Genomic DNA, 21600 nt, shown 5'->3' with positions numbered 1-21600 from the left:
GGTGGGGGGCTGCTGGGTGGCAGTGGTGGGGGGCTGCTGGGTGGTGGCCGACACCATTACAATGATTACAGACACACTGAATTCCCCCGAGGTGTTGGTGGTATTCCCTACAATGACTTCCATGTCCGAGGCCCCCCCCCAGTATATACCAACAGCAAACAGCTTGGCGGTAATTATAAGTACGGTCACGTTGAGGGCAACGACAACGCTGCTCAGCTGGGCGGCAAATACCGATATGGTGAGATCCTTGAGTCTGATGGAAGCATCAGGGACCTCCGAAACGGTGGCTATCGCAGTGCCGAGAATGCATATGGTGGCCACAGGAGTGTTGGGCGATACAGGTCAGCTGAAGGGTCGGCACCTATGGGCAGGCTTCACCGGCGAGAGCTGCGGCCTGGAGAAATCCCACCTGGTGTCGCCACTGGGGCGCTGGGCCCAGGTGGTTTGCTGGGCTCTGGAGGCATGCTGGCAGCCGATGGCATCTTGGCAGGCCAAGGTGGCCTGCTCGGCGGAGGTGGTCTCCTTGGTGACGGAGGACTTCTCGGAGGAGGGGGTGTCCTGGGCGTGCTCGGCGAGGGTGGCATCCTCAGCACCGTGCAAGGCATCACAGGGTAAGGAGGTGACGGGTTCTCTCCAGCAAGCCCTCATGGACCTCCAAATGGGGACCGTCACTCCTGGAAGCTGGGGTTGTGGGAAGGAAGGTCTTTGAAGCTTGGCCCCAGGATTGGACGTCTTAGGGGCCCCAAGTTATAGGGTTTGGGTCTTGGCATGAAACAGTCCTAAGTTTGAGACCCAGTTCAACCTTGCATGTTTGTGTGTGACTTTGGGCCATTGATGTCATTTCTCTGAGCCTCAGTTTTCTCATCTGTAGAATGATCATCGTAAAACAGTGTAAGTGGAAAAGAGCCCGAGGGTTTTAAAACTGTACATATATGTCATAAGTTCTACAATCTCAGCCTGCTCCTCACAGTCAGTTTTTAATTTAGCAAATATCTAGAGCTCCTACTATGTGCAGGGTACTATGTTGGCACTGGGGATATGACCCAACGGTAAGCCAGAAAAGACACATTCCTTGTCCTCAACGGAGCTTGCAGGCTGATGGGGTACATGGGCATTGATAAGAAGCCTAAAAATAATCATACAGTTTCAACAGTGGTGAGAAGTTCGTGGATAAATAAGAATGTCTACAACGGGGAAGCTCACCTACCTAGGGACATCAAGGGAGGCTTCCTGGAGGAAGAGGGCCTTAAGTTAAAATCTGAAGGATGTATAGAAGGGAACTAAGCAAGAGGAACCTATACGTATAGGAGGGAACCAGGCAAGAGGGGCAGGGATGAGCAGAGGGAATGGCATCTCGACATGCAGAGGAAAAGAAAAGATTCAAAGGAAATATACGGAACCTACACAGCAGGCCTCTGGACATTGGGATTATGGGGCGTGGCATTTTGCCTTAATTTCTCTGTTATCCACGTTCTGTCCTTGAACTGCAGGTGTCTGATGTCTTTAGAGCCAGCAGGAACAGACAGGGAGCAGAGAAAGGGAATGTGGAGGAGGGTGCCTGGTGAGTGGGTGGCAGTGTGGGTGGCCAGCTTCTCACCATTCTGTATCCCGAGCAGGCTGCGTATTGTGGAGCTGACCCTCCCTCGGGTGTCTGTGCGGCTCCTGCCTGGCGTGGGTGTCTACCTGAGCTTGTATACCCGTGTGGCCATCAACGGAAAGAGGTGCGTGCCCTTGGCCCTGGAAGGGTCCCCACCACCCCATGGCCCAGCCTCTGAATCCAGAACACAGAGACTAGGAAGACCGAAACTTTTGCCAGTGCATGCCCACAGACTTGGACCCGGGGCCATCTGTCTGCTGTGAAAACAGCCTAGCTCAGTGGTTAAGCATTAAGATCTGGGAGGCTGGACCTGACGTGGTGGCTCACTCCTATCAACCCAGCACCTTGGGAGGCTGAGGCTGGTGGATCACCTGAGGTCAGGAGATCGAGACCAGCCTGGCTAGCATGGTGAAACCCCATCTTTACTAAAAATGCAAAAATTAGCTGGGCATTGTATTGGATGCCTGTAATCCCAGCTACCTGGGAGGCTGAGGCAGGAGAATTGCTTGAACCTGGGAGGCGGAGGTTACAGTGAGCCGAGACCTGCCATTGCACTCCAGCCTGGGCAACAAGACTGAAACTCAGTCTCTAAATAAATAAATAAAAAGTTCTGGGAGGCTGGAGTCAGGTGATAGCTTGGGTTTGAATCCTGACTCTCTCATAAGCTGTGTGACCTTGGGTCAGTCCTCCAATGTCACTGAACCTTAGTGCCTTCACTGGCAATGGGATCATGAGACCACTCCCTTTCCAGACTGTGGCTATGAATAAAGACAAGCAAAATGTGTCCTGGAATAGGGCCTGCCGCGCACCAGGCGCTGGAGGACCTCAGAGGGTGGGCTTCCGTGTGGACTGACCCCCGCAGGATGAGGTTGTGTCCACCAACCTAGACGACCGGGCAGTCACCTTGGAAACCAGAATGTGTGCTGGGCCCTGTTCCCAGCCTTTCCGCTTCTGCGCTGAGGGGGAGCCCATGTGACCTGAGGGACCGGGGAAGACTTCCGGTTCGGGTTCCTTAGAGATGAGCAAGGAGCATAACGGACGGCAGGATCGGCAAGGGCAGGCCTGGGTAGGGGCGAGCTCCTGGCAGCTGGGGGGTGACTCATGGTGTCCCTGGCCCCTTGGCCTCCTCCAGTCTCATCGGCTTCCTGGACATCGCAGTGGAAGTGAACATCACAGCCAAGGTCCGGCTGACCATGGACCGCACGGGCTATCCTCGGCTGGTCATTGAGCGATGTGACACCCTCCTGGGGGGCATCAAAGTCAAGCTGCTGCGAGGGTGAGTGCCTTGGGGGATGCTGGAGCAGTCTGTCTTTGGCAAACGACATGGCGGCGCCACCCCCAGGGTGAAACATTCTAATCAGGGCTTTATCTCAAGAAATTCTTCACTTTGCTGAATTGGCGCAGCACTAAACAGTCAGCTATAGCCTCAGAACGGGGAACCCAGGCAGTGCTCGGCGAGGGAGGGAGAGCAGGTGTCAAGAGGTCCAGCGGTCAGGGACACTTCGGTGTGGGATGGTCATGCCTCCTTCGTCTCCTCATCACCGCAGGTCCCTGGAAACAAATGCTTAGACTAAAAGTCTGTCTGCCCATCTATATATCTTGTCTATCATCGATTTTCCTCCTTAACTAACAGCTTGGGAGGGTTAGTTAAGAGCTGGCTGCAGTGGTGTGCACCTGTAGTCCCAGCTACTTGGGAGGCTGAAGCAGGAGGATTCTTGAGCCCGAGAATTCAAGGCTGCACTGAGTGGAGATTTTGCCACTGCACTTCAGCCTGGCCAGCAGAATGAGACCCTGTATCCTCTCTCATGGACCCACATGAGCACGTTTTATCAGCCAGTATTCCTCATTTCCTTCTTTCCACAAACATTTACTGAGCACCTACTATGTACTAGACAGTGAGTTAGATGCTTAGATGAGTAAACACGTTCATTTTCCCTTTGGGAAGACAACACAAGTTTGCAGCAAATGGCCCATTTGAGGGTCAGATCAGCAGGTGGCAATGACTTTCGCAGTTAAAACTCAGCAACCGGTGGCTCAAGCCTGTAATCCCAGTACTTTGGGAGGCCGAGGCGGGTGGATCACGAGGTCAAGAGATCGAGACCATCCTGGTCAACATGGTGAAACCCTGTCTTTACTAAAAATACAAAAAATCAGCTGGGCATGGTGGCGCGTGCCTGAAATCCCAGCTACTCAGGAGGCTGAGGCAGGAGAATTGCCTGAACCCGGGAGGCGGAGGTTGCAGTGAGCCGAGATCGCGCCATTGCACTCCAGCCTGGGTAACATGAGTGAAACTCCATCTCAAAAAAATACAAAACAAAGCAAAACAAAAAAACTCAGCAACATCCAAGGCTGGGCCTGGCCCATTGTAAAACTCAAGAGGCCTGGCTGTTGAATGAATGAATGAATGCATGCATGCATGAAAAGCCAAGCAATTTGCCTGGGTGGCCTGTCTTGTCAGGCCAAAGTGAATGTACTCTGTCCTTCCAGCTTTTGGAACAATTTTCCTGCACTCAGAGGCTCTCACTGCTCAGAGCCTGGGCTCAGGACCCCAGGGTGGACAGCCTTGGTGACCCCCATGGCTGCGAGCAGTGGCCTCACCCTGCTCCTGTCTCCTTAGGCTTCTCCCCAACCTCGTGGACAATTTAGTGAACCGAGTCCTGGCCAACGTCCTGCCTGACTTGGTAAGAAGCTGTCCCAGGATGGGAGCAAGGGGCACAGGCTCCCCCCAGACCAAGGGGCCAGAGTCCAGTCTCCATCCCTGGGGGCATGTGGGTGACCCAGAGGGACAGAGAGAGCCAGGGGCTGGGGCATGTTCTTGGGGGGTCTGTGGAGGACCCTGAGGAACATGAAGGGTCAGATTAGTGAAGGGCTAAGGAGAGGGAGCTTGAGATTTGCACAGTTCTGGGTTTGAATCCCGGCTTGGGCACTTCCTAGCTGGGTAACAAGTCACATCACTTTTCTGAACCTCAATTTTCCCATGTGTAAGTGGGGATTAGAGACAGTCTTCCCCACAGGGCTTTGGAGAGGACAGTACCTGGCACAGAGCAAGCAGTCGGTACATTTTAGCTGTTGTTACGCGTCCCCGACTCCCCGCAGCACATTGAGACTGTGTGCCGTTTCTCCCCTGCAGCTCTGCCCCATCGTGGACGTGGTGCTGGGTCTTGTCAATGACCAGCTGGGCCTCGTGGATTGTAAGTCCTTCCTGCTTTGCTTCACTGGCTGACATCTAAACCAGTGCCTGCTCTGGGCCCAGCTCTCGGGAAGGCATGGAGGACTGGGCCGTGTCTGGGAGGAGGGCTCAGCATGGTGGGGGCCACAGACCTCCCCTTGGGCCCTTGAAGTGAGGTGTGGCTAATACCACAAGAGAGGTGCCGCCTGGCTTCCCCTCTTGCCCCCAAACTTCCCCCCAAGTACCAGAGGGAGGAGCTTCCACCGGGGTCTGGGAGGTGATGGCCTTGTCCTGGGAGTCAGGAAGCTGGGTCTGAGCCCCGGCTCTGCCTGGAAGCTGTGTGGACTTGGAGAGGCTCTTTCCAGTTTCCTCCTCTCTCAAATCTCCCAATTCACAGAGGCGCTGGAGAGTGACTAGCAGGAGAGACACTGTGGGGACCGACCAGGGCCTCAGAACCAGGCTCCACCAGCATCTCGGGTCCTGGATTTCTGAGTGAACATTCCTGAAAGCAAGCCTGCCTCGTATGGTCGTGCCATTTGTGCACTGCATGATTCCAGGGAACCTCCTTTCACATAGATTACAGTGGAATGGCAGCACCTCCAATTGTGCAGTGCGCAACCTCCACAGCCACACAGGGCAGCCCTCTCTGATAGTGCTCCCATTTCTCTGGGACTCAAGGCAGTTTGAGAATGGCTTTCCAAGACAGGAAAATCTCCTTCCCTTTGTGACCAGAGATAAGGAAGGAAGAGCCCAGAAGGCGGGGCTGTTCGTTACACAGTCAAGGAAATGACACATTCAACTAAGCACCACATTGTGGAACCCTGAATTCTTTCCTTGGTGCATAGCACTTCAGAGTTTACAAAACTCATCAACATTCAGGATATCATTGTACCCCCTCTCCCCTTGCCAACGTAGTCCCAGAGGTTACAGGAAACCCATTTTACGGAGGAGGCAACTGAGGTTCAAAGAAATGCAGTGACTTGCTTGGGTTCACACCAGCAGGAAGAGGCAGAGCTGGGATTCAAACCCAGAACTTTTGCTCTTTTCATGGTGTCTGGAGCTGGAGCCTGGACCCACCTCGTCCATCCCTCAGCCACAGTGTACAAGGAGGGAAGGCATCTGGATGGTGAGGGGACCTCCCTGTGACCCTCTCTCTTGCCTGCAGCTCTGATTCCTCTTGGGATATTGGGAAGCATCCAGTACACCTTCTCCAGCCTCCCACTTGTGACTGGGGAATTCCTGGAGCTGGACCTCAACGTGAGTGCCGGGGGTTCAGGGCAAAGGGTGGTGGCCCTCCTCCCAAAGGCAGGGGTGTCCGTGAGGCTTTTCTGATTAGAAGAAGACCTTCTGGGAGCTGTGTTAGAAAACATGATCGTAGCCAACTTTCCCAGCTCCGGCTGTGTGCCAGGCACCTTCCACGTGCTTTGTGGTGATTAATTAATCTATCCTCATGGCAACCATAGGAGGCAGGCACTCTTTTTGAGGAAACTGAGGCAAAGAGAGGTTAAGCCACTTGCCCGAGGTCACACAGCTAATAAGTGTGGATCTGGTGTCTGAACCCAAGCAATCGGGCTACTAGGTGCTAAAAGAGCTGCTGCAGTGGGATTGGGTGTCCTGGAGGGACAGCTGTGGCCAGAGGTGTGCTGTAAGCATTTAACCACCAGCTGTCCACGATTGAAAAAAAAAAGTCCTAATGTGTAGCACTTGCTGATTTCCACGCTCTCAAAACCCCCACCACGGACAGCTTCAAGTCACCAACGTGACGTCGGTGAACACAGAGTTGGGAGGAGATGTGTGAAATACGATCTGGCCGCTCATTTTGTATGGGGCACACACATGTAGGTACTTTCCCTAGGCTACACGAACACAGACACCTCCCCACTTGCTCCATCAGATACAGAGATGCACGTGCGCATCTGTGCTCCCGTGTATACAGGCGCACCTGGGCATGCACACTTAATAGATTCATAAACATGCATCCATTCAAGAGACATTCATTGGGCACCCACTGTATGCCAGGCTCTGGGCTGAGTACTGGAGGTACAGTGATGAACAAGACCAAGTCTCTGCTCTGATTAGAATGTTTTGGAGGGGACAGACCACGAAGAATCACTCAAACAAATATGCAATTCTAAATCATGAGCACAGTGATCAAGGATCCGAGGCTATCAGAGCCTAAAGCAGGGGGTATATGATCTACCCAGAGAAGTCAAGGAGGGCTTCCTGAAGGAAGTGACCCTTGAGCTGAGAGCTGCCAGATTAGTAGAACTTAACAAGAGAAGAATGTGGGGAGGGAATATCCTGTGGGAAGGCCCTGTGGTGGGGGTGATGGTGTTGGGGGTCGGGGGAGACTGACAAAGCCCTGGTGACTGTGCAGAGGGAGGGTGACAGGCAGAGTGGCTTGGAGGCTGGAGAGGTCTCCTGGAGCAGATCACACAGCACCGTGTAGGCTGTGGAGGAGTCTGGTCCTGGAGGGAAGCTATGGCAGCGTGTATTGTGCGGATGCATACACATGCTAGTTCCTCACTGCAGGGCTGAGTTTGGAGAGGATCTGCCACACCACGGCCATCATCGTAAGTGACCATGAAGCAGGAACGGCAAAAGGTTCCATTACATCCTAAACTGAAGGAGAGTTGGGGCCATACATTGAAGAGTCACTCAGACGCAGTGGCTTTAACCAAAAATGGCTGCCTGGGGGCAGATTCAGGGCCTCACTCCGGTCTCCAACCTCCTTCTTTCCATCTTCTCCCTCCCCATGACCCCTTTCTTCTCTTCTCCCCCAGACGTTGGTTGGGGAGGCTGGAGGAGGGCTCATCGACTACCCACTGGGGCGGCCAGCTGTGTCTCCCAAGCCGATGCCAGAGCTGCCTCCCATGGGTGACAACACCAAGTCCCAGCTGGCCGTGTCTGCCAACTTCCTGGGCTCCGTGCTGACTCTGCTGCAGAAGCAGCACGCTCTGGACCTGGACATCACCAATGGCATGGTGAGTCACTGCTCCACTGCGGGGAGGCGGCTGGGCAGCAAACAGCTGGCGGTGACCCTTCTCAGTCCCCACGGGAATTTGCTGTGAAGTGAGAACTGCAGATGGTTCATCCCTTGACTCACCTCCAGCTCATGGGTGCATCAGTTACATGAGCACTTGCTAAAGTGCGGTGCTTGGGAGGATTTCAGGTGGTCCACAGACGTGACACACAACAGCGTCAATTCCCACAATGAGAAAGTTGCTCCCTATTCAATTCTATTTAATTTTATTTCAATTGTTTTTAAAAAGCATAACATATATTCACATATATGTACCTCATTGTAAATGTCCCGAATGCTTTCATTTGGTGAACACTAATACATCAGTGACAGATGACACATAAATAGCACCCTTCGCTGTGCCCCAGAGTCATTTTCTTTCCAAACCTTTTCTTTTGAAAAATTTTAAGCCTTCGGAAAAGTTACAAAATGCTACAACTGATGGACATATATGCTTCCCATACATTCATTAGTTAAAAATTTGCCAGTTTCGTATCTATCTATGCGTCTATTCACCTTCCTACCCACCCACCCTCCACCCATCAACCCACCTATCCACCCACCCACCCATTCATCCACCCATACATCTGTCTATTTATCCAGCCTATCATTCATTCATTCACATATCCATCTCTTCATCCACCAATCCCTCCATCTATCTAGCCATTCATCCACCCAGTCGTCCACTAATCAAACACCCACTCATCCATCTATCCATCAGTTTACTTATCCATCCGCCTATCCACACATCCACCCACCCATCCACCATTAACCCATCCATCTATCCACTCATCCACCCTTCCATCCATCCATCAACCAACCATCCATCTATCCATTCATCCACCTATCCTCTCACCCACCCACTCACCGATGTACCCATCAACCCACTCATCCACCCATCCACTAATCCATCCATCTATCCATTTTTCTATCCATCCAACCATTTATTCATCCATCCATCCATCCATCCACCCATCAATCCATCCATCCATTTGTATGTCCATTCACCCACTCACCCATTATCAATCTGACTGTCTGTCTGCCTTCCTGCCTGTCTGTCTGTCTACCTGTCCATCTATCCTATCTGTTGTTGAACAATTTGAGTTTTTGGAGACATCACGACATTTCATTCCATAAGCTTCACTGTGTATCTCCTAAGAACAAGACATTCTCCACAAAACCATCATACAAATGATGCCAACATTTGCTTCCATTGAGAGAAAAGTCTCCACTTGATGTCCGTGTATAGTTAGCCCTCTCTCGCATTTGTCAGGGTCCCCTTTTTAACTAAGAGAGAACAGAGCTCATGTCCAGAGCTCTCCACAGGCAGTGATATCCATGCAGAAGGTCATGGCATTGTTTTGTTTTTATTGTATTTGGTTTGCAGTTGCCATCTCTGTCAAGTGGTATTGGCTTTCCATTTTTAGTATTTGAGGTCATAAGAAGTAAGTCAATTTAAAGAAGATGCTAAGTAAATAATAGCATAGGTGGTTCAAGGATGTAGCAGAAGTCATGAATTTAGTGGACATTGAATTATGCAAATGGGCTTGATGCTGCTTTCCTTGTTTTAATAAAGAATAACATTTATTTATTTATTTAGAGATGGAGTCTTGCTCTGTCACCCAGGCTGCAGTGCAGTGTCGCAATCTCGGCTCACTGCAACCTCTGCCTCCCAGGTTCAAGCAATTCTCCTCTCTCAGCCTCCGGAGTAGCTGGAATTAGAGAGGTGCACCATCATGCCTGGCTAATTTTTGTGTTTTTAGTAGAGGCGGGTTTTCACCATGTTGGCCAGGCTGGTCTGGAACTCCTGACCTCAAGTGGTCCACCCGTCTCGGCCTCCCAAAGTGCTGGGATTACAGGCGTGAGCCACCACACACAGCCAAGAATAACATTTTTAGAGGAGAAATATTCAGGTTTTGCCTGCTGTTCTTTGAGACAGTCCTTGGTCAGCTTAAGTCAGCCCAGGCCATTTAACCGCAAACCAGCGCCCATGGCCTGCATGGCGGTGATGGCTGGATAGGCAGGGCCTCCCCCCGCAGGGGTCTTTAAGCGGGAGAAGATGCCCTGCTGAGTGTCATAAAACATGTGGGAGTTTAATCACTGTATTAGCAGCTCCTGTCTGTACCCATAGCCCCCAGAACTCACGTGGTCCTTCTTCTTGTCCTATAGTTTGAAGAGCTTCCTCCACTTACCACAGCCACACTGGGAGCCCTGATCCCCAAGGTATGTGAGGTGGGCGGGTCCCACTGACTTCAGCCTCATTCTCTATCTTGTTGTTTGAGAAACTGGATTGGAAGGGAAGATTCTCAGCGCTGGGGTGGGGTGCTCTACCCCCAATCCTTGCTTGGAAATGCAGTGACAGTGACAAGGGCTTGCAGGCTAGACCCCCATGGGTGGGGGTTGGGGGGACACAGAAGGTTGAGGTGGAAAGACCCTGAATTCTATGGGTGATCGATATAGGTCTTATCCTGGCCTGGTCACTTCCGTTGCTGTGTGACTTTGGGCAAGAGTCTTAACATCTCTGAGCCTTAGCTTCCTCATCTGTCAAAAAAGACTGCTGCCACCGATTCCACAGGTTATCATGGGAAGGTAAATGAGATGATGTGTGTAGATACACAATTCCTCTCTCTGAGCTTCAGTTTTCTCATCTGGAAAACCGAGTAACCGTGCTTACTTCACAGGGTGGCTGTGGACCTGGGGTCTGCACCCAGGCAAGGAGCGGGCATTTGATCAATGTTAACTCTTATTACTGTTGTTAATAATTACACGTTGTTTCATTTACAAAAAGAGCAAGTGTGTGTTTGTCCAATTAGCGGCCACATAGAGTTGGAGCAAAGGCCTTTCCCACGCCGGTTCTGGCCGCAGCTCTGGTTCTGGGCCTATTGCTTGCACGTGGAAGCAAAGGGCGCTGTTCCTAGTAAGCGTCACGCAGGTGCGAAGGATGGCTGTGATCTCTGGCCGTTGTAGAATTTACCTCCCTTCTGCCCGCCCTGTTTAGTCCTGGGTGGAATTCAAAGGCTCTAGTGGGAGACCAAACGCAACACGCGCAACACGTGGTCACCATCGCCCCCATGTGGCCACAAGTTGAACATCAGAAGCCTCATTCTCGAATGTGGTAACAGTGGCCGCTCCAGCCAGCAGGTGGACCCCTCAATTGACTGCACCTTTTATTTACTGGGTCACTTCCTATGTGCACTACACTTTACAGCTTATGAAATTGTTTTTTAGAATATATTTTTCTTTCTTTTTTTTTTTTGAGACAGCCTTACTATGTGAGAGTCTTGCTGTGTCACCCAGGCTGGAGTGCAGTGGTGTGATCTCAGTAACCTCCACCTCCCGGGTTCAAGCAATTCCCCTGCCTCAGCTTGCTGAGTAGCTGGGATTACAGGTGCCTGCCATCACACCCGGCTAATTTTGTATTTTGAGTAAAGATGAGGTTTCACTGTGTTGGCCAGGCTGGTCTCGAACTCCTGACTTCAAGAGATCCGCCTACCTCAGCTTCCCAAAGTGCTGGGAGTATAGGCATGAGCCACAGTGCCAGGTCAGAATATACTTTTTCATTTGGTTCTAATCATTCCCTCCATCCGCTGGACCAGAGAGGAGGAGCACACTATTTACAGATGGGGAAACAGAGGCTCAGAGAGGTCACATGATGAGGCAGAGCTGGGGTAGAACAGGGGTTACCGGCGTGCACCATCATGCCTGGCTAACTTTTGTCTTTTTAGTAGAGATGGGTTTTCACCACGTTGGCCAGGCTGGTCTAGAACTCCTGACCTCAAGTGATCCAGTGGCGCTGGGCCTGCAGCAGGCGGATGCAGGCTGGACACAGCAATGTGTCCTGGAGACCTGGACTGCACGGACTTACCAGGAGAGGGGACCTCCTCCCATTTCTTTTAAAAGTAATATTGTGGTTTTGCCCATCGCCCTATCAGTTAACATATTTAAAGTATGCATTTTTGGTAAGTCAGTTATTTGGTAAATACGGCAAACTGTCATTTTACGAATTGTCCCTTTAGTAAATTAGCTTTCATGGAATCAAACTGCAGCAAACAAGCTCAAGCCTCTCCAGCAATCCGGGCCAGGGGGCAGCCTGTGCCTTGCCTGGAACCTCCCTGTGGGATTCTCCAGGTGTGGACGTCTCACTCTGAAACAGTGTTCAGAGTGGGGGCCCGGGCTCTAAGCACACAGACCTGCGCCGGAATCTTAACTTTCCTCCGGGCCTTGGACAATTTCCTTGGCATTCCCCTCTGAGGCCCCGTTTTCTCATCCATAACGTGAAGAAAAAAAATACTCCATAGTTGTTGTCATGATTGAATGAAATTAAGAATGTCCATTCAGCACCTGGCCAGCATTCCCGGGAGACCCCATTCCACTCAGTACCAGGTTTTGAGCATTTCCAGGTGTCAGGCATTGAGCCTGAATCTTGCCGGCATGATCACAGTGAATTCTCCCAGTAACCCCACGTGCAAGGCTTGGAGAGGGCAGCTCCTTTCCCAGTGCTCACAGTGGGTCAGTGGCTTTGCCTGTGGTTTGTTGGACTCAAGCAACAGGACACCTCGGTGCTCTGTGTTTAGAGGTTGGCTGACAACCTCCTGGGTGCCTCCTATGCTAAGGGCCCCGCCCGCCTGGCCTGGTGCCTGCCCACAGGTGTTCCAGCAGTATCCCGAGTCCTGCCCACTTATCATCAGGATCCAGGTGCCGAACCCCCCATCCGTGACACTGCAGAAGGACAAGGCGCTGGTGAAGGTGTTGGCCACTGCCGAGATCATGGTATCCCAGCCCAATGACGTGGAGACCACCATCTGCCTCATTGACGTGGTGAGTGTCCAGAGGTACCGGGGCCCCCAGCTGGGCCTCAAGACAGAGCCACATGATCTCCTGGAGCCCAAAGACCCCTTCAAGTCCCCACAGTCCCCACTAGCATGGCTACAAGCCCAACTTTGGGGCCGGAGGCTCTAGCCCAAATCCGGCCTTTGCCCTTCTAGCTGTGTGACTTTGGGCAAGTCCCCCCTATCTCTGGGTGGAATGTTAACTGTCCTGCTGGCCTTGAACAATTTGCTTGGCATTTCCCTCTGAGCCCCAGTTTTCTCATCTGTAACACAGAGAGAAAATACCACATGGGGTTGTCGTGATGATTGAATGAAATTGAGACTGATTTTCTCCTCTACCACAGCGGGGTGGCAGGAAGGCGTTAGTAAGATGCTCAGAGCAGGGCCTGACATGCCCTAAAGGCTGCCAAAGTGTTAGCTGCTTTTATTCTCACAGGTTGTATCTACCCCAGTGTGCGGCCAAGTCAGCCTCTGTCATTCATTTGGCAATGTTTATTGAGCACCTACTATGTGTTATGCTTTCTACATGATGCTGGGGAAAGGGGAAACAGGAGAGATGGTTCCAGCTCTCTTGTCCCAGTACCTAGCAGGGGACAGATACAAATACAGCAATTTTCACAATTATTTCATAGAAAGGAATCTTCTTAAAATGTGAACCATGGCTCACACCTGTAAACCTAGCTCTTTGAGAGGCTGAGGTGGGTGGATCACTTGAGGCCAGGAGTTTGAGACCAGCCTGGTCGACATGGTGAAACTCCATCTCTACTAAAAATACAAAAATTAGTCGGGTGTGGTGGGGCACACCTGTAGTCCTAGCTACTTGGGAAGCTGAGGCATGAGAATCGCTTAAACCCAGGAGGCGGAGGCTACAGTGAGCCGAGATCATGCCACTGCACTCCAGCCTGGGTGACAGAGCAAGATTCTGTCTCAAAAAAAAAAAAAAAAAAAAAAAAAAAAAAAAAAAAAAAAAAAAAAAAAGAAAGTGAACCATATTCCTCCTCTGCATTCCTTCAATCCTGAAATAAAATCCAGTCTCCTGTCAATGGCCCACAAAGTCCTCATGAGCATCCCCTCATCGCCTCTGGGCTCCTCAGTGTTCCTCCTACATATCAGGCACCGTCTGAACTCAGAGCCTTTGCACATGCTGTTCCCTCTGCCTGGAATGCTCTTCCCCTAGGTATCTGCATGGCTCACTTCCTTTTTTTTTTTTTTTCCTTTGAGACAGAGTCTCACTCTGTGGTGACACCCTAGGCTAGAATCTAGCTTAGGACCCAGCACATAGTAGATGCTCAGTAAACACTGGTCAGAGGAATGTGTTAAATTGTGTTAAATGCCATTTCCCCCACCATGGTTAAGGCTTCAGGCTTCAGACTCAGATACTTGAGACTCTGGTCCCACCTGCTGTCTTCCTGCTAGCCCCTCCTACTCCCCAGAGCTCGAGACCAAATAAGTCACCTCTAATTGGGAATCAGGCGCTCTAGGCTGGAGCATGCCAAGCCACAAAGTATGGGGGATCTTCTGGGGCCTTATAAGATGGGAGGTTTAAAGGGTCAGTTCTAACCCAGGAGTGGGAATGGCTGTCCCAAGCTGTCCCCCATCGATTAGCCTCTACCATGTGGAGATTTTGCATCAACAGCCCAGAGGCTTGTATGAGCCAGCCCGGCATCCTGCAATGACTCCTGCTGCCCCAGGGATGCCACCCTGACTCCTGCCCAGCCCACAGCTCTGCCTGGTTTGGCCGCATTCCAGTCCAGCCTCACGAACCCTCTCACCTCCTTGCTCTCTGGGCTCCTGTTTACCTCTCTAATGCCAACCGAACTCCTTCCCTCCAGAGGGTGTGCAAATCCATTACATGGTGCGTGTTAAGCAGGAATCTCATGCTTATAAAAGGTCGGAGCCAGGTCCTGGGAAACAACCTGCTCTCATGCTCAAGGTTAAAGGAGCCCTAGCTAGCACCCAGCACACAATGAGCCCTCGGCAAGCACCGGCCAAGACATGATGGCAGTGACGTCTTTCTCCTTTCCTTTCCCTCCAGGACACTGAGCTCGTGGCCTCGTTTTCCGTAGAAGGAGATAAGCTCATGATTGATGCCAAGCTGGACAAGTAAGGGGCTGTGCTGCCTTGGGGTCCTGCCTGGGCTGGTGCTGCTCACGCAGGAGTCACCAGGGAGTGGGTACAGGTCTCCTGTGTGGATGTCAGGGCTGGGTAAACCCAAGAAGCTGCAAAGGTTATGACAGCTCATGCCTGCCAAGACCACTGTCACAAGCCAGGCAGGGTGGGTGAGGCCATGAACTTAGAAAGAAACTGCTGCCCAAAACCACAGCTCAGTGATGATAACGCTGCTGGGGGCCGGCACGGTAGTTCATGCCTGTCATCTCGGCGCTTGCGGAGGCTGAAGCCGGAGGACTGATTGAGGCCAGGAGTTTGAGATCAGACTGAGAAATGTAGCAAGCCTCCATCTCTACAAAAATAGAAAAATTACCTGGGCATAGGTGCACACTTGTAGTCCTAGAAAACCTTAGCCGGGCGGGGCATCATGTGCCTGTCATCCCAGCTACTCAGGAGGCTGAGGCAGGAGCCCAGGAGCTCGAGGTTGTGGTGAGCTATGATTGTGCCACTGCATGCCAGCCTGGGCAACAGAGCGAGACCCTGTTTCTAAGTCATAATAATGAGGAGGAGGACGAGGAGGAGAAGGGGAGAAGGATGCTGTGATGATGGCCTACCAGGCTCTGCTTTAGGCACTCGATAGCACGTCTTATCTCCCCTCCGATGGTCCCAGTGGAAGTAAGGGCTATCATTCTCCCTTTGTAGGGAGAAAGCTAGGGCTGGAAACAGTGGATTCAGTCACCCAGGGCCACCCAGCAAGTGTACAGAGGGGCCGTGACGCAACCCAGGTTCGTGTGACCTGCTGCACTGGATGGGTACAATCACGGGCTTTGGAGCTAAGCAATGTGGGTTCAAATCCTTACGTGATGACTGACTCACTGTGTGACACTGGCCGACCAACTTCACCTCTGAGCCTCAGTTTTCTCATCTGAAAATGGGGATAATAGTCACCACTTCATAGGATTCATAAAAAGAATAATTATTATTCATTGGATGCTTTCTGTGTGCCAGGTATTTGGCTAAGTCCTAGATGTGTCTTCATTTCATTCTTTCTTTATTTTTTCCTTTGAGACAGGGGCTTGCTCTGTGGCCCTGTCATGGAGTGCAGTCATGGCTCACTGCAGCCTTGACCCCCCCAGCTCAAGCAATCCTCCCACCTCAGCCTCCCAAGTAGCTGCCATTACAGGTGTGCGCCACCACACCCCGCTAATTTTTGTATTTTTAGTAGAGATGGGGTTTTGACACGTTGGCCAGCCTGGTCTTGAACTCCTGGGCTCAAGAGATCTGCCCGCCTTGGCCTCCCAAAGTTCTGAGATTATGGGCATGAGCCACTGTGCCCAGCCTTCCTTTAATTCTTGATATCAGCCTCTGGAAATAAGTACTATCATTATTTCCATTTCAAGATTAATTAAGGTCATATATAAAATTTGTAGCACGTGACTAGATCATTGTAAGCTTTTCTTTTACAAGCAATATTTCTTAAGCCCACTAATGGCAGTCACTCATGATTAATATGGGGCACATCAGAGACATCCAGGAGTTCCCAACGAGGCCAGACTCAGCCTGTGGCCTGGATGAGGACTAGGGGCCAGCTCTGCACAGAGATGGGGGTCTCCCACAGAGAGAAGCGCAGGCCAGCTTAGCAGAGAGGAAAAGGGCACAGACACTGGGGGGCGCGGTGGCAGAGGGGAGAGAGAGCTGGGAGAGGAAGTCAGGAAGGACGAAAACATGTCCAAAGCGGAGAGTCTTCCTTCCTTAGAAGGTGCCTTTATTGGCGGGGTGCCGTGGCTCACGCCTGTAGTTCCAGCACTTTGGGAGGCCGAGGCAGGTGGATCACCTGAGGTCAGGAGTTGGAGACCAGCTGACCAACATGGTGAAACCCCGTCTCTACTAAAAATACAAAAATTAGCCGGGCGTGGTGGCCAGCGCCTGTAGTCCCAGCTACTCGGGAGGCTGAGACAGGAGAATCGCTTGAACCTGGGAGGCAGAGGCTGCAATGAGTTGAGATTGTGGTACTGCACTCCAGCCTGGGCCACGGAGCAAGACTCTGTCTCAAAAAAAAAAAAAAAAAAAAAGAAGGTGCCTTTATTTCCCTCCTGCTGGACACTGAGCTGATGCTGCTGAACAGCCCCGAACAGTTTCCGCACCACGGGCAAGCCCGGTCTGGCCTCTCTCGGGTAGGACTGTCAGTTGCAGGTGAGATTCGGGTGCAGCAAGACTGAGGCCCTTACAGTGCAGAGCGAGACCTCAAACCCAGGCCTCGGCCTCTCGTCTCAGAACAGCACAACAGCGAGAGTGCAGGTTGCAGGTGCGAGGCTGGGCCCTCCCTGCCTGGCTCCGCCGCTGCAGCGTTACCCTGGAGCCTCAGGCTCCTGCTCTGCGGGATCACTGGAAGGATTGATTCCAGAAGGCGGCGGCAATCACCCTTGTGTGCTTTTCGCGAATACCCCCTTTAGTCCTAGCAGCCGCCCACTTTGCAGCTGAGGAAACTGAGGCATAGAAAGGGGAAACTACTTTGACTAAGGCCACACAGCCAGTAGGTGGCCAAGCTATGATTTGAGCCTTCGCTGTATGGTGCATGAAGCCCTTAGCGTCGTGTCTGCTGTGTAGTTAGCTGGGCATGTGAGAGCCAGCATTGTTTTTATTAAATCCCTGCAGATGGAGAGTGTTGGCGAGGTTAGGGGAGGGGCTGCTCACGATTTGTCACAATGGAAGAGCCTTATGATTTGCAGGCAGTCCCTGCTTCTCACAGGCTGTTTTCTTCATCTGCAGGACCAGCCTCAATCTCAGAACCTCAAACGTGGGCAACTTTGATGTAAGTACCACTCAGGTCCCAGAGCGAGATCTTCTGGGAAGGAGCCCAGGATGGGTCTTCCGGGAATGATGTTCCTGTGAGGCTGGCTGGGCGTGGGGAGTTTGCAAATTCCAAAGGGTTCACGTCAACACAGCCCTCATTTTGCAGACGGCCAGATGGAGAAACTGAGGCCCGCAGGCAAGTGAGGGACAGAAAACAGACTTGCAGCTCCTTCTGCTCTGCCTCGGGCGCCGTCCCATGTTAACTGGCTGCCCCATGGGGGGCCACTTCAGGGTAGGGAGGCATGGTGGCAGCTTGTCCTACAGGACCCCTTTCCTCCTGGAGTTAGGAACCCACTGACCCCTGTGTGTCCTTGGGCAATATCAACCCACTCTGAGCCTCAGTTTCCCCATCTGTAAAATGAATAAAATTTGACTTCATTTCTAATCGCTCTTATATCCCCTAAGTTGTGGAATTCTGCTTTTCCAAGGGTCCAGGAATCTGAGATGGTCACATTCTAGGGTTGGGTCCTGTTTTATCCCTTTGTTCACTCCTGGACCCCCCACCCCCACCTAAGGCTTCAGAAGCACTTCTTTTTGGCTGTTTTTTTTTTTTTCCTTTTTATAAATTGACAACTAAGCAACTGCTAGCTTTCTGGGACAAGCTTGGATGAGATTTCCACATGTGCAGAAAAAGTCAAACCCATTCATTGTGTTGCTTATTTCATAGCTTTTCTAAACCAAAAAGCTGCAGCCTGTGAAGCCGGTCTCACCAGCTTCATTTGATAGAGGAGAAGCTGCCCAAGGCTTCCCAGCTGGCTGGGGCAGAGTTGGGACTAGAACTGAAATCTCTGGACTCCAAGTGGAGAACGGGGTTGACAGAGTGAAATCATTGAATATTTATGAAGCTAGAGAGATGTGCCCTAGGCACTGAATTATGCTCTTTTTCCCTTGTAATGAGGTTTTCTCATTTAACCCTTACCACCTTGTTATGATTTGGATATTATTATTAAGCTCATTTTTCCAAATAAGGAAGGTAAGCTCGCGTGACTCGCCCAAGGCAACAGAGCCGGGAAGAGGCCCTGCCGGAGAGTGAGCCCACGTGCTCACGCTGTGCAGATCGGAGCGTCAGACATTTTACATACAGGGGCTTATGTCTGATTTTTATAACCACCCTATGAGGCAAGGGTTACTCACTCTCATTTTCAGATGTGGCAACCAAGGCTTAGAGAAGTTAAGGGTGGTAACGTAGGAAAAGGTTCAAGGCCAGGAGTTTGACGTGGTCTACCCACCGTCCTCACTGTATCCTTGCAAACTCAGCTCACTGACCCATTTTACAGCTGAGGCAGCTGAGGATTAGCGAAGTGAAGGAGCCTGCCCAGAGGCCCACAGAGGCTGAGCTGGGAGGGGAAACTGGGGTGTTGTCTCCAGGGCCATTAGGTCTTCTGTGATGCCATGACAGCGCTGTCAGGGCCAGGCTGCCCTGAACCGGGTGCTCTGGGCCTCCCTCAATCCCTGCTTCATAGGGCCCTTGGACCAGCATCCACGGTGGACCTCAGCTTGCCCATCTCCACGATGTGCAAGTGGATGGGGGGGCACCTTAAGGCTGCCAGTGAGGAATTCTGGGGTCCCAGGGGTTCTGACTGCCAGGATCCAGACTCTCCCAGAGCCACTCTGTGTCTCCATCTTGAGCCAGGGGAGCAGACCCAAGGGGCCCTCTGGAGCTGAGCAACCCCCCTGCCTGGGCTCAACCCTCCTTCTTCCTCTGCAGATCAGCCTCATGGAGGTGCTGGTGGAGAAGATTTTCAACCTGGCATTCATGCCCGCGATGAACGGTGAGAGCGGGGACTTGTGGCTTGGGCTCTGTCTGGGGAGTACCGGCTTGCTGGGCATGCTGGATATGCATCTATCCCATCGCAATAGTATTTCTGAGCGCTGCCTTTGAAGTGTGTTGATGACAGCCTCCAAATGTACATGTTGTTCCCAAAGCTCTGTCACCTTCCTTATTTGCTTCTTTCTTGCTTGGCTGATCATTTTCTTTTTCTGATTATCTATGAAAATTCTGATTATATATGAACATTATATGTGCGCAAATTTTAGAAACTGTAGAACAATCAAACCTCCCAGAGAAAATGAATTTCAACATTTGAATACATTTCTTTCTCAACTCTTTTTTCCCCATTCTTTCCCATATGATTGAGATATTTCCTGACTCATATTTAAACATGTGTTTCTATTTAATTATAATTATATGGGAACTACAGGAATACGTTCTTATTGTGAAAAGTTCCCTTGGCACAGGTAAAGCTAAAGTTGCTCTCACCGCACCCCCGAGTCCGCCCCCTGGGCAGCCATATCGAGTTAGGAGGTTTTCTTGTCCGGCTTTATAAACGGAGCAGACTGGGCTTACTTTGCTCTCTGTGGCATCTCGGGAGTGTTACTGTGAAGGCTGCTGGTTGAACTGTGGGGGTCACCGGTCCTCACACACGGGGACTGGAACCCCTGCCCAAGCCCTCTCCTAGGCCCCTGGACCCCAGGCTCTCCTACTCCTGCTTCCTGGATGAGAAGTCAAGGGAGGCTGGCTCGTCCCAGCTGATGTCATCAGCTACACCAGAGGGGGTTCTTTTGGAGTGATCTTGATGTCAAACAATCCCTTGTTCTGGACCCTGTGGCCAGAGGAGGCTGAGTCTCACTGGTGGGGAAAGTGGTGGTTCCTCCGTGAGACAGGATGGGGTCAGAAGCTGGGCTGGGCCGACCTGATCACTAAGAGTGGTGTGAACTTGGAGGCGAGCCCTTTAATCACACTGAAATGCAATTCACCATTTTCAAAAATGAGAGCTTGCACTAGGTCCGTATCCCCAAAGTGAGCTCCATAAAGCGGTCCCACAAAACACCCCGCAAAAAGGGTTCCACGGCTGAGCAAGCTTGGGAAGTGCTGAAGATATTCCCGCGGGGTCGATTCAGTGTCCTTGGCTTTTTGAAAATCCTGCTGGAAACGGGAAGCCTGTTAAATTTCACTTAATTTACTTCCCCCATCCACCCTTTCCTACCCCACTTCTTTCTTTTCTCTCTTGCTTCTTGCTCTCTTTCTAGAACGGTAGTTAGCAGGTTTACTTAGGCTCTGACAATCTGAAGACAAACAGCACATCCCATGGCAGCCAGTCGTTGGGGCTCCACGTGCACCTTTCCATTACTTCACTCCACAAACATCTGCCATTTCCTCTGTGACCAGGCAAAGGGCTGGCGGATGCCGGGGACATGGTTCTTTTTCTTTTTTGAGACAAAGTCTCACTCTGTGGCCCAGGTTGGAGTGTGGTGTGCAGTGGCACGATCTCAGCTCACTGCAACCTCTACCTCCCAGGTTCAATAGATTTTCCTGCCTCAGCCTCCTAAGTAGCTGGGATCACAAGCATGCACCACCATGCCCAGCTAATTTTTGTATTTTAAATAGAGACAGGTTTTCGCCATGTTAGCCAGGTTGGTCTCAAACTCCTGAACTCAGGTGATCCACCCACCTCGGCCTCCCAAAGGGGCACAGTTCTTGCCTTCAAAGAACTCAGAATGTGGTGGGAGTGACAGATACAGACACACAGACTTAATATTTGATGGTTTCTCTAACTGAGCAGTTCAGAGGTGGGATGGGGGTGCTGCAGGAGCCTAGAGTTGTTTGGGGGCCAGAAAGCCTCACAGAGGAGGTGACATCTGAACAGTCTCAGAGAGGACTCAGAACTCACCAGGGATGTGATGGTGAGAGAATATGCGCCAGGCGGGAGGGACTGCAAGGACAAAGGCCTAGAGGCATAAAAGAAATTGCCAGGGCTGGGTGCGGGGTTTACATCTGTCATCCCAGCACTTTGGGAGGCTGAGGCAGGTGGATCCTGTGAGGTCAGGAGTTCAAGACCAGCCTGATCAATATGGTGAAACCCCATCTCTACTAAAAATACAAAAATTAGCCAGGCATGGTGGCAGGAGCCTGTAATCCCAGCTACTCAGGAGGCTGAGGCAGGAGAATTGCTTGAACCCAGGAGACAGAGGTTGCCGTGGGCCAAGATTGAGTGTCTGCACTCCAGCCTAGGCGACAGAG

The 21600-nt window shown here is 51.5% G+C and overlaps 1 protein-coding gene across 1 annotated transcript in view; it reads left to right on the top strand.

The window, feature by feature from the left end:
• The window catches only part of BPIFB4 (BPI fold containing family B member 4), a 29590-nt gene that overhangs the window by 3572 nt on the left and 4418 nt on the right, over positions 1-21600 (top strand). Inside the window, exons 3-14 of the mRNA XM_017514330.2 lie at positions 24-611; positions 1617-1721; positions 2730-2873; positions 4215-4278; positions 4728-4788; positions 5932-6023; positions 7550-7750; positions 9958-10011; positions 12436-12606; positions 14653-14720; positions 17496-17538; positions 19288-19351. Coding sequence (XP_017369819.1) covers positions 24-611; positions 1617-1721; positions 2730-2873; positions 4215-4278; positions 4728-4788; positions 5932-6023; positions 7550-7750; positions 9958-10011; positions 12436-12606; positions 14653-14720; positions 17496-17538; positions 19288-19351 — 1655 coding nt within the window. The remainder of the gene's footprint in view (positions 1-23; positions 612-1616; positions 1722-2729; positions 2874-4214; positions 4279-4727; positions 4789-5931; positions 6024-7549; positions 7751-9957; positions 10012-12435; positions 12607-14652; positions 14721-17495; positions 17539-19287; positions 19352-21600) is intronic.

This window comes from Cebus imitator, unplaced genomic scaffold (assembly GCF_001604975.1).
Source record: "Cebus imitator isolate Cc_AM_T3 unplaced genomic scaffold, Cebus_imitator-1.0 Scaffold18, whole genome shotgun sequence".
NCBI classification, from domain to species: Eukaryota; Metazoa; Chordata; class Mammalia; order Primates; family Cebidae; genus Cebus; species Cebus imitator.
This window is presented reverse-complemented; position numbering and strand designations above follow the sequence as displayed.